General features: G+C 52.3%; 1 protein-coding gene across 1 annotated transcript; it reads left to right on the top strand.

The window, feature by feature from the left end:
* Positions 1-3,087: 3,087 nt before the first annotated feature.
* On the top strand, positions 3,088-8,329 carry LOC144255413 (olfactory receptor 2V1-like). The gene is made up of 2 exons (XM_077800115.1): positions 3,088-3,134; positions 7,363-8,329. Exons 1-2 carry the CDS (start codon positions 3,088-3,090, stop codon positions 8,327-8,329), a joined length of 1,014 nt encoding a protein of 337 aa, XP_077656241.1.
* The last annotated feature ends 3,767 nt before the right edge of the window (positions 8,330-12,096 follow it).

The following is a 12,096-nucleotide window of genomic DNA, read 5'->3' as shown; positions in this document are numbered from 1 at the left end:
TTTTGCACTACTCAAAGCCGGCCGGGCGGTCATTCCACTGCTTACGAACAATCGGGAATCTTCTGTTGAGAAATAGGCGAGAGTCATTGTTTCCAGCAAGGAAGTTCAATCCAAGATGTCAGTTTACTGGGCCTGCAGAGACCTGAGCTCTGAACAGGCATGTTGTGGGCACACCGGCCCCATCCAAGCCCCAAGGGCGTGCCCAGGGCTGCTAGAGGGCCTGCTGGCTGACACCTAGACCCCAAGGCAAGGCTCTGTCGGGACCTCGACTGGGCTCACAGATCAGACCTGCCATTTATACAGCAGACCATCTTGAGCACCATGCTAGATAACCTTCTGAACTTCTGTTTTCTCCTGTTTAAAATAGTGATCTATTACCCCTTCATACTGCTGTGTTCAATGAGGAAATGTGCTGCATGTCTGACACAAATAGGGCATAAAGAAACCTTAGCTTGCTTCCCATTCTCAACTCTTTCAAATTGAGGAAAACACATCAGAACACGTTGGAACCGAGCTGAGAGAGGAAGGAAGGACCTCGGCTTGTCTACCTGTCCCCTGGCAGGTGTTTCCCTGGACACGAGGTGTTGATCTGTGTACATCCCCCAGCCTGCCCCAGGTGCCTTGGGAACACAGACAGCCCTTTCCACAGCGCCCTGGGCCCCAGGCCCCAAGGGCACATTGTCACCACTGAGGAGTCCCAGCCTGTGTTCCTGAGGAGCCCAGCCTCTCAGGACGCCAGGAGCTTTATCTCTGACTTGGACACTTGCTCTCTTAAAACACACTGAAATCTAGGTGTGTCTCCCTCCTGAATCACTTCATTCCCTCACAGAAAACCCTGGGAAACACCGGGGAGCCAGCCAGGAGGAAAGCACTGGCCATCGGGTTATGGAAGACTGACCATTCTGGCTATGGGGCTCAGGGACTACACAGGTGAGGCCCACCACCCCTCATCTGTAAAGAATCTGGAAGAAAGAACCCAGGGCTTCCTCAAGAAGCTGTTCTGAAACAAGCACGCTCCCTCCCCGAGGCTCTTCCCCCTGTAGACCTCTCGCCTGTCCTTAACCCTGGGTCTTCTCCAGCATTTAGCTGAGGATGGGGGGGGGGGGTCGAGGGGTGGGAGCTGGGAGAAAGCTTCATTTCCCTCCTCCTACTTTTCCTTTGGCATATATGCAGCATCTTTGCAGGGTTTGATTGGATCCGTTTCTAGGAAGCTTGTGTCCTGGGGTTAAAATAGGTCTATAGATTGTGTTTTTTAAGGTAGCTATTTGAATCAGACTATCACTTAGACTAGTCACTACCAATTTTGGACAGCAGCTAGAATGTTGTTAAAACAAGCACAGGATGTGGCCAGAAAGAGTCAATGGCCTCTCTGCTCCTCTGGGTCCTGGCTTCCTGCTGGCCTGTAAGAGGCACACTGGGCACGGTGCTAGAACACAAGGCAGGCGGGTGGGGACATGAGCCACCTGTGTGCCCAGAGACGGCAGAGCTGAGAAGCCCTTGCTGCAGCAGACTGGAGCAGGAGGCGTCTGCCTCTCCTCCCCCAGGCCTGTGTCAACTAGTGACAAAACAGCTCCCTGCTCTCTCATTCTCGTTGTGTCCTTGGTGCCAAGTTCTGATTCCAGCCACGTTTGCAGAACAGCAAAGCAAGTTGGCAGACCTGTGTAGGTTCTGTCCTTAGGCCAGGCATTTGCCTGGCAGGACAGAAGTGATCCCGCCACCATCACCCCTCTAGAGACTGAGCTTACATGCATCACAAAGTGGCAGCGCCTGCCAGGCTTCTGTGCATGTCTCACACCTCTGATGCCACCACAGCCAAGTGGCTGCCTGGGCCAAGCTGCTCAGTCACTCAGACCTGTCAGTGTCTGTGTCCTGAGATTGTGTGGATGCTGGGAAGGAAATGAACTGTCATGCCTTCGAAATCTCCCCCTTCCTTCTTTCAACTGAGACTCAGCCTTGACTTTTCTTCTGTAATGGTGACACATCCATCCTCCCAGCTACCCATTGCCTCGCCCACCCACCAGGATGTGCCCTGCTGACCTCAACATCTCACAGGCAGGGTAGCCTTGCCTTCTGAGAGCCAGCAGCACTTGGGACAGACCAAATTCACTGCAGCAAGCAGGTCGGGAGTAGGTGTGCCCAACTCTGGTACCAGGTACCTTTCAGACTGGTTGATTTTTGCCACGAGTGCTATTCTAGCCCCTTCCCACTTGATGCCCTTAGCAGTGCCCCCTCCTTCTCAGGACAATCAGAAACACCTTCAGACACTGACTGATGTCCCCTGTGGGGTGAAACTGCCCCTGGCTGAGAGCTGGGGGCTGCAGCAGGGCTTGTTAAAGGAGACTGGGACCCACCAAGTCTCTGATTTGATGAATCCAGGGCAGAGAGTGAGAGCTTCCCCTCTACTCCAGCGACTGACACTGTTGGTCCAGAGACCATACTCAGGTCTAAGGTGCCCCGAATGCACCAGCAGCTGACATGTGTCATTCCTCCATCTCTGAAGTCCCCAACTCAGTAGATCCTAGACTCCCATCTAGGAAGTCTTTCCATATTCAATCACCTGGAAATCTTCCAAACCTTCCAGAGACCAAGGGGCATCCCAGACAGAGCAGACCTCACTCCTGGAAGTGCGCGTGTCCTGTGCCCTGAGCTCCACAGACCACCTCAACTTGCACACGGCCTGACACTTCTGCTCTGGACCCCTTGGCCTCATGGGTGACTGGAGGGTTTGGGACCAAGCAGTTCCTGTCATCTCGGGAATGCAGCACAGCAACCTCAGTCGCAGAGCTGGATTCTGAGTGCTAACCAGGCTTGTGCCATCCCAGCCTCTGGGGCTGGGACAACCGGCCAGGTCAAGGGCAAGAGCCCTTCAGTCCCACCATTCTGAAGTGGGAGGGAGCTCACACTAGTTGCAGTAAAGGAAAGAAGGGGCTCTCTGGAAAGTGAGGAGCCCTCCTCCTGCCACGGAAGGACACAGACTTCACGCCTCAGCCGTTGCGGCCCTGTGTGCGAACTTCCCAAGAGAACTGCCCTGGTTTCTGAGCTGTGACCTGGAGCTCAGAAGGATGAGGGAGAAGGAGAAGAGACAGCATGAGAGCAAGCGTCCTGATGGAGACTGTGGGCTGGGGCCGTGTGAGGTGAGTAGGGGTGTCACGGGAGGGGAGGCAGGACAGGGGATGGCCAACCGTGCCCCATGCAGGCAGCCTCCAAACTGGAGATAGCCCATGGAAAGGCAGAGCCATAGCCTGTGTGACGTGGAGACTCTCCAGACGTGAAGTCTCCAACAGCTGAAGTTATTTTAACACTCCCTTTCCATAAGTGAGTTGTCTTCAATTGTGAAAGTCAAGGGTTTGCTCTGTAAGAGAACAAGAGAGGAAGGAAAAAGAGAAAAAAGAAAGGGAGGAAAGGAGGAGGAATGGAGCAGACTGTCGGGGAATAAGCCAGGGGCTTGGATTCTTGTCCAGCTTTCAATGGCCCAGTTCACCAATTATAACCTAGGTTTCTGCAAGGACGGGAGAGAAAAATGGATTCTTTTCTGAAACCGTGTGAAAGAAAAAGAATTCCCCTAATTATTTTGAGACACACATACACAGGCCCATACACACACAGGCAAACACAGACACACACACACAAGTACACAAGGCACCCACAAGCACACACATACTGCAATGCAGATGTGTGTATCCATGCTAAGAATTGGCCACAAAGGAAAACACCAACAGTGGCAGGACTTTCTGGGAGGCAGGCAGGCATCACAGCCCTGCAAAGGAGATGCCAGATTCAGATGGTGATGAGGGAGGACATTGAGGCAGCAGTGTTTTGTGAACAAGGGTGCATTTCTTTCACATGTTTACCACACACGTACCTGCAGTCCACCAGCACTGAATGGGAACCATGATGAATCTCCATATTTTGTGGAGAAATATACAAGACAGACATAATCCCTAGTCTCAGGTAATTCATAGTCTAGGTAAGGAGAGCCACCCGCCCAATCACAAAACAATTAGGAGACAAAGCAATTGGAAAGGAAATCTCCAAGTGGGAGGGATGAGGAGCCCTTTGAAGGTAAGTGCAAATGTCAACTGCATGATTCTGCATGAAAACTATTTTGCAAAACCATCTTGCTTAAGAGGAAAGGAAGAATGCTAACATTTACTACATATCTTCTATGGGAATGCACAAGCTCCCAGTTTTTTTATTCAACCCTCTCACAATAGTCCTGTGAAATAGGCCTGATGATCCCATTTTAGAGAGGTAAGCAGAGGCTTAGGTTTATAAAAACACTGATGTCATCTGCAGCTGGTACCCAAATGGCTCGTTCCTCCTGCAAACCCTCTCCCAGGTACTGCCCACGTATAAACCACTGAATGCTCTCAGTAGTCCGTATTTGAGATGAGGGATTGGGTAAGCTGCCCACCCAGGGGGCTGGGAGACAGCTGAGACCTGCACCCAGGCAGCCTGACTGCAGAGGCTGCACCCTAGAACACAGAGCTCTAACTGGGCAAACCAGCAAAGGACATCCAACTGACCAGGATTTTAATCATGTGAGCTGTTGTTCTTATTTGCCCTGGTGAAGGAGGAGGCAAGGGAGAGGACAATAACTGAAAGGAAAGTGACCACAACACTCGGAGCAACCAAGAGGTCTTTATTGTAGCAGTGTAAAAGAGGAGAAAAAGGGGGGGGCGGCAGGGGAAGGTTTTTATAGTCCTTCTGCTGTATGCCTAAATCTAACAGGGTCTCTGGGTGTGCAAGCTGCCTTGTTGATACAAGGGGGGTTAAGTGTTCAGCCTTTAGCAGGGGAGTGAAGCGTTCAGCCTTGAGTGGGGGCTTGAGCATTTGGACTTGAAGCAAACAGGTTAGATAAATAACCAGACAGGGGGGGTTGAGTGGCCGGATCACCCTGCAGCTAACTTTGTTTGGCATGCCCTGCAGACAATTTAGTTCAGCCTGTCCTGCACCTAACAATAACTAACATGGGGGGGGGGGCGCTCCACCGCTGAAGATCTCACCACTGGTGCTAGTGCCCTGCAGGTGACATCCTTGGGAAGGGTTGCCACTGCCACCTAGAGCACAGAGTCTGGGATGCTGCTAAATATTGTGCAATGACCGCACCCAGTAGAGGACTTCAGATGTGGCCTGCAAGGTCCAGAGCTATTGGCCAAGGTTCGGAGCTATACTGTGACCAACAAAATAGGGATGTGGGACCAGGTTCCTTCCCGATGCTAAATCCAATGCTTCTGAGACATTAAAGACAGAAAACAAGCTATGCCTAAAACAAGGACATGAGAAAATTCTCTTTAGGGGAACTTTCTAAATGTACCTGAGACCATTTTTATTCGGGTCAGGTAAGGCACTGCCTGGAAAGATGACTTTGATTCACAGTTCCCAAGAGGAGTGAGCATGCCACTCGGAGGCAGCAGGGTTAATCCACTGGGAGGATGAGTGTGGAATTGGCAAAGCCTTTGTTGGGTATTTTGTGGGATGCAACAGGCAAGGGAGGGCTAGCAATGGCACAAGCTTCAGATTGTATAGTTTGAATGATTCTGACACACTCTGGGCTGTGGGGTGGTCTCTAGTTGCCCAGCACCTCGTCCTGGGGCTATCCAGGACAGGATAGTGGCCCAAACTGTAGGAGCCTGGCACAGGCAGGTGGTGAGGGACACAAGCTCCAGTTGAATGGTCTACATGTCAGAGGCAGCTGATGGGCCAGTTGTTCCCCATGTCCAGGAATCAGCCAGTCCTGGAAGATGCAGGCTCTAGACTCTTGAGACTCTAAGATGCAGTACAAAATATAGAAGATAGAAGCAGTATGTTCCATCTTCACTAGGAGCCTGGTATGGAACACTTGGATTTAACAGTGGCAATTCTGTGCTCAGCTTTGGGAGGGGACTATGGGACCCTGGGATAATCAAGCTCTGAACTTGCTTGAGTCAGATCTGAGACCTATGCACCCAGGACCAACCAGCAGCCTGGGTCTGGTAGTTCAGGGATGTAGAGAAGGGGGAACTCCTGCTATAGCAGGAAGAGCAGGAAGCCCCTTGGGGACAACGGCTCCTGCAGTGGCTCCTAGCTGTCCATCTGTGGGCAAGGAAGATCCTGGCCTCAGCATGTAAGATGAGTGCAGCGGTCTAGTCAGTGGGTCCCCACACAGGCCTACCACAGCAGCCTGGAAGCCCAGTCTCAGGGATCAGATTCCCTGGTGGACCCCAGGGCCCTGCTGGCATGCAGGATTGTCATATCTCTGGTGTGCCTCCAAGACACCATGCTGCCCTCCCTCTAGCTGGTCCACCAGTTCCAGCCTCTCTCACAGCCTCAGCTCCTTTACAGAACCCTGCAGCTCATCTCACTCCCCTCCCAACCCTCTATTGAGTCATCTGCTGTAGACCTAAGCTAGAGCTCAAGCATGCCCTGGGACCAGGGTTCCTACAGGCATGGTAGCCCAGGGCTTTGACAGTAGAGCAGGGGTTCACCAACTCTCTATGGCCTCACCTCTGGTTCCCCTCCTGCCTGCCTCCTAAGATGCCTGCAGGCGGCCTTACCACCATAGCTGAGCCTGATGTTCCTTGCCATGCAACTCTACCTAAATGATCTTTATTTAAAATTTATAAAGGCTATTCTTACAAAGACAACCCTCAGTTATCATGGAACTATTGAAATAAGGAGAAAGCACAATTAATTGAGGATGAGAACATACTCCCAAAAGCCTACATAAAAACACCCCCTGCACCCAAGCACAATGCCAACCCAGGACTCCTGGGGGACAAGACAGCTGGAGGACCTGGCACAGCACAGCTGTGCAGCTGTGGAGACTACTTTTTCACCAGACCTGGGCACACAGCCATATCCAAGGGAAATGTCTCACATGGATCCCCACATAAATGAGAATTCTGAACCATATAACTTGCATATTTGTGGATGTAGTCTTCAGGTTAGTCGAAAGTAAAAGTCTTTAAAATCTTTCCCAAAGTGCATTTGCTTTTCTGTTTACTTGGGATTAAAAATATTAACTATGCACATTTTATTAAACATGGGGCACTGTAACGTGCTGTCCCTCTCCTGACTCTCTGAGATGGATACTTACATCACTGGTTTTTAGCATTTCCTCTCTTCCAGAATGCACACGTGGTGCTAAAGTTTCCCTCTGGACACTGCTCTGGCCAAGTGCCGGGCCTTTTGTAGTCATTTTCCATTGTGAAGGAGTGTCCACCCACACAATGGAGACTCCTTGTGTCCAAGAACCTGTGAATACCTTCTCCTGCCCCCTCGGGCTCCCGTGCTGTCCTGCTACCTTTACCTCCACCTTTCCCTCCCTGAGTGAAGGCGCCTGCTGGGTCCTTGGTGAGCTGGCTCCCTTTCCCCTAACAGGGAGGCACGGCAGGAGGTAGGCAGAGGACCCTGGAACCTCTCCTCCATCCCAGGCTTTGTCCTCACCAGCCTTTTTGATGAGAGCCAAACACACCTGTTCCTGTTCAGCCTGGTGGTGCTCATCTACATCCTCGCCATGGCTGGCAACACGGCCATGGTGCTGCTGATCTGGGCTGAGGCCCGGCTGCACACGCCCATGTACTTCCTCCTCAGCCAGCTGTCCTTCCTGGACATCTTCTTCACGTCAGTCACTGTCCCCAAGATGATAGTGGGTTTCCTCTTCGGCTGGACAAGCATCTCCTTCAGGGGCTGTGGGGCACAGATGTTTTTCTTCATGTTCCTGGGAGCTGCCGAGTGCCTCCTGCTGGCCCTCATGGCCTATGACCGCTATGTGGCCATCTGCAACCCTCTGCACTACCCGGTGCTCATGAGCCGCCGCGTCTGCCTGCTCATGGTCGCAGCCTCCTGGCTGGGAGGGTCCCTCAATGCCTCCATCCAAACCTCACTGACCCTTCAGTTCCCCTACTGTGGCTCTCGGAAGATCTCCCACTTCTTCTGCGAAGTGCCCTCGCTACTGACGTTGGCCTGTGCAGACACAGAGACCTATGAGCAGGTGCTCTTTGTTACCGGTGTGGTGGTCCTCCTGGTGCCCATCACCTTCATCACCACCTCCTATGCCCTCATCCTGGTGGCTGTGCTCCGGATGCACTCCGTGGAGGGACGTCGGAAGGCCCTGGCCACCTGTTCCTCCCACCTGACAGTTGTCAACCTCTTCTACGGACCCCTGGTCTACACCTACATGCTACCTGCAACCTACCACTCTCCTGGCCAGGATGACGTGGTGTCTGTCTTCTATACGGTCCTCACACCCATGCTTAATCCTGTCATCTACAGCCTGAGGAACAAGGAAGTGACTGGAGCCATGAAGAAGGTCATAGCAAGGTGTGGAGTCTGCAGGAATGCCTGAGACCCAGCAGAGACAAGGTGACAAGTCGGAGCCCTTAGTCCAGTTGTATGCACCGAGGCAGAGGCAGGGGTGCTGACCAAGTTGGAAGGTCCTCCTCGGTATGTAGGACCCCAGGATCTTATTTCTGAGATTCCCTTCTGAGACAAGAGTTACACAGACAAGTGAGAGGAGAAGCCCCTCATTCCCCAGCTGCTAGGCTTTCCCCTTCAGAGAACTGTTTGGTCAATCCTTCCCACTCCCTGCCACCTCAACAAACTCCAACTGGGGCTTCTTTGTAAGGCTTCCTTTGTGGGTGTAGCAACAACCCAGAGTCTCGGTGTCACTGGAGGTCCGAGGCTTCCCTTCCCACCTGCCATAGAAGCCAAAGACCCCACAGAGCCTGCTGCCCCAGGCATCTCCCCACTCCTCTGCACTGCCCTCCCCCTCACCCCTGTGGCCACACTGCCCGCACTGCTCTAGCCCTCAGACCCCCTTCACCCAACACCCTGCCTGGGGCTTCCTCCCACCATCCCAGGCCCTTCCTCCACTGCCTTCAGAAGCTGCCCCAGTGCCGGATCCCTCCACCCAAGCAGCACCCACCTGCACCCACACCTCCTAACCCCAGGTGTGTTCCACGTTCCTTTTTCCCCTTAGCACAGCAGGTCAGGCTAGCAGAGACTACGCTTTATCAGTTACCTATTCTCAGTTCTGGAAGACACCTGGCACATAGATTGGTTAATAAACACTGCTGGATTAAGAGATGAGCTCAGAGCACATTTACTACCTCGACCCAGCGCTGGTTCCATCCAGCTTCCACTTCTCGAAAACCCTTTCTCCCTCCCTCAGCACTTGCCCTCCTCCCTGGGGCCCACTCCTTCCCCATGAGTGTGAAGGTGCTGGGTCTGTATGCGGCCCTTCCCACACTCTCTCTAGGCACTCCTGCTCAAGGACATGGCCTTGTTTACCACCTGACACCAAAGTCAGCCATACGTACTCACAGGCCTGCCAGACGTCTCCTGAGCTCCTCACCCACACCCAATGCCCCTCTGCATGTTGCAAAACCACCCCAAGTTTGTCATGCCAGGGGACAGTCATGGCCACAGACCCCTTACCTGGAGGATGCAGGAAATTCCACCAGGTCTCACTGTCCTTTCTCCCACTGCCCTCCTAACTCACCTGCGGCTACAGGATCTCTAAATGCAAATACATGAACAAATCCCAATCCTCCACCTCAAACTCCTTGGCAATTCCACTGCTCCTACGTGGTCACCTCCTAACAGATCACATGTCAGTTCCTTATATTGCTTACTGCCTGTCTTCATGACAATGTAAGCTCCCTGAAAAGAGATCTGTGGTTCTTAAAAACACGGGAGAACAACAACATGAAACTCTTGAAGCAAAACATCTTTTTCTCTGTCCAGAAAGCCCTGTAGCTCCCAGCCTCCCTGGGCTCCCCTCAGTTCCTTGTTCTCTCCCCTATTCCCTCTCATTTCCAGGTCACCAGCAGAGCAGAGCATTCTTGCACCTGAGGTGCTGCTGGCTCACTGTGTTGGGTGAACCCCTGCACGACTTTCCTTCCTCAGCAGAGGTACTATGTCTTCAGGGAGCCTTCCCTGGTGTCCCAGCTGATGAACATTCACACAACTGAATATTATTCAGCCATAAAAATAATGCAGTATTGTTACAAACTACAGCAACTTTCAAGGATGAACCTTCAAAGCATTCTATGGAGTGAAAATCAAATGTGAAATACTAGAAACAGTAGTGGTCAATTTGTACCCAATGTCCAGAACAGGCAAATCCATAGAGAAAGTCATTAATGGCTTCTGGAGGTCTGGGAAGGGAGAAATGGAAGGGAGAAACCTGCCCAGGTTTCATTTTGGAAGTGAAGAAAAATGGTGGCTGCACCACATTGTGAAATTTATAGATGCCACTGGAGTATGGGTATTGAGATGGTGAATTTTATGCAAGGTGTATTGTGCTACAATAAACCCTTTGCAATACTTCATGCTCCCTTTAATCCTCACAGCTGCTGCTGACACACAACCTCTAACTGCAAAACCTAAAACATTGTCACTGTGTCTAAATGAGGACTCCACCATGAATTGTTCATTATGAGACTAAACCAGAGGACCACCTCACCCAGACTCCCTCTCTAGCACTTTCCTTTTGCTCCAGATCTTACGTGGACTCCCCAGGCCTAGAGAGGAAGGCTTGACCCATTTCAGCTGCAAGCCCCCTCCTTGCCAACAGCATGTCAAAGCTGACTTTCACTCCAGCCACATGGGCACTGCACCCTCAAGTGCCTGCAGCTCCATTGGACTGGACCTTCATGGGCTGGTGAATCTACTACAAAAAAATAGTGTGATGTAGAGTAGATGATGATGATGATGATGATGATTGTAATCCATAAATTAATGATTTAAGTGTACAATACAGTAGTGTTAACTGTATGTTCAATTTTGTTCAACAAAGATCTCTAAATATTTTTCATTTTGCAATTCCCATTCCCCTTCTCCCCCAAGGCCTGGTAGTTACGGTTCACTTCAAATGCCTCATATAAGGGAATCGTGCAGGGTTGTTCCGGTGACTTGCTTATTTCTCATGGAAAAATATCCTCAAAGTTCATCAATCTTACAGCCTATGGTAAGAGATCCTTCTACTTTAAGGCTGATGTATAGTCCACATTCTCCTTATCCATTCATCCATCCACTGATCCATATTTAGATTGCTTCCAAAAAAGAATAGTGTTTTTGCAGCTGAAAAAGCAAGGCCTCAGAAAAGCAATGGGGAAGCTGGAAGACTTTATAACCAAGACTTTATAACTTCACGGGCAGAAGGAATCCTTCATTCATTCAGCACATACTAACAGTGTGTTCACATCCAAGGCACTGGGCTAGTGACTCCTGGGGACACACACATCATGCACATGCACAAGGCCCCCGTTCTCCCAAAGCTCAAGAAGGGCGGAAGTGTTGGAAAGCATCATAAACTTCCAGGGCTGCTCCAGGTACACGGCTGCTAGGAGAGCACGTCCGGGAGGCCAGAACTGCCCATGGGGAATGAAGCACAGGGCCACACTCCCTCTGGGGGTGCTCACAGTAGGGAAGAGGGGATGCGCACAGGAGCACACCTCTGTGGGGAGGGACTGCTCCAGAAGCAGGACCTGCTGCTGCTCAAGCTCCCCCAACTCTGCGCAGTGTGAAAAGAGTTCCCAGGCTCCAGTCACGTGTGGAAAGGGCCCCGGGGTCTCATTGGCTCAGGCTCCGGGAAGGCAGGCAGAGCAAGCAGGCGACCAATGAGGACCGCGGACCATGAAGTTCTGCCCCGCACATGCGCTGTGGCGTCCTACCCTGGCGTTCTGCCTTGGGAGCCACGTGCAGTGGGTGGCCGCCAGGTAGGCTGCCACTGGGAGGGTGCCACCCGCACTCACCGGGGCTCAGCCCACCGCTGCGTCCTTGTGTGCAACAGGGCAGGGCAGAGCGCGCTGGCCCACATGGTGTGGGGCCCTCGGAACCTTGAGGCCGCCCAGGCCTGTCCCCCCGGAGGTCGGGCGCCTAGCAAAGGCGCGCAGCTTACGGGCTTCTCTTCTGCAGGCAGGACCACACCAGCCACAGCCATGTGCCCCCCGGCTCCGGGCAGCCTGCTCCTGGCCTGCAGCCTCGCTCTGGTGCCCCTTGTCACAGGTGAGCTAGCGCGTTGTGCTGTATCCAGATCCCCAGCTCTGGCCCCTTCCCAGCAACCCCCTTCCCTTCTGCGTTCGCACGCCCACCTCAGGCCTGCTTTCT

This window comes from Urocitellus parryii, chromosome 1 (assembly GCF_045843805.1).
Source record: "Urocitellus parryii isolate mUroPar1 chromosome 1, mUroPar1.hap1, whole genome shotgun sequence".
NCBI lineage: Eukaryota > Metazoa > Chordata > Mammalia > Rodentia > Sciuridae > Urocitellus > Urocitellus parryii.
The sequence above is the reverse complement of the archived record's forward strand: the minus strand, read 5'-3'. Positions and strand labels throughout refer to the sequence as shown.

What these genes read in the sequence shown, in the direction of transcription:
- LOC144255413 (XM_077800115.1), top strand. Translation starts at nt 3,088, where the DNA reads ATGAGAGCAAGCGTCCTGATGGAGACTGTGGGCTGGGGCCGTGTGAG. An exon ending in GTGGGCTGGGGCCGTGTGAG is followed by an intron (nt 3,135 to 7,362) that starts GTGAGTAGGGGT and finishes TTCCCCTAACAG; the next exon opens with GGAGGCACGGCAGGAGGTAG.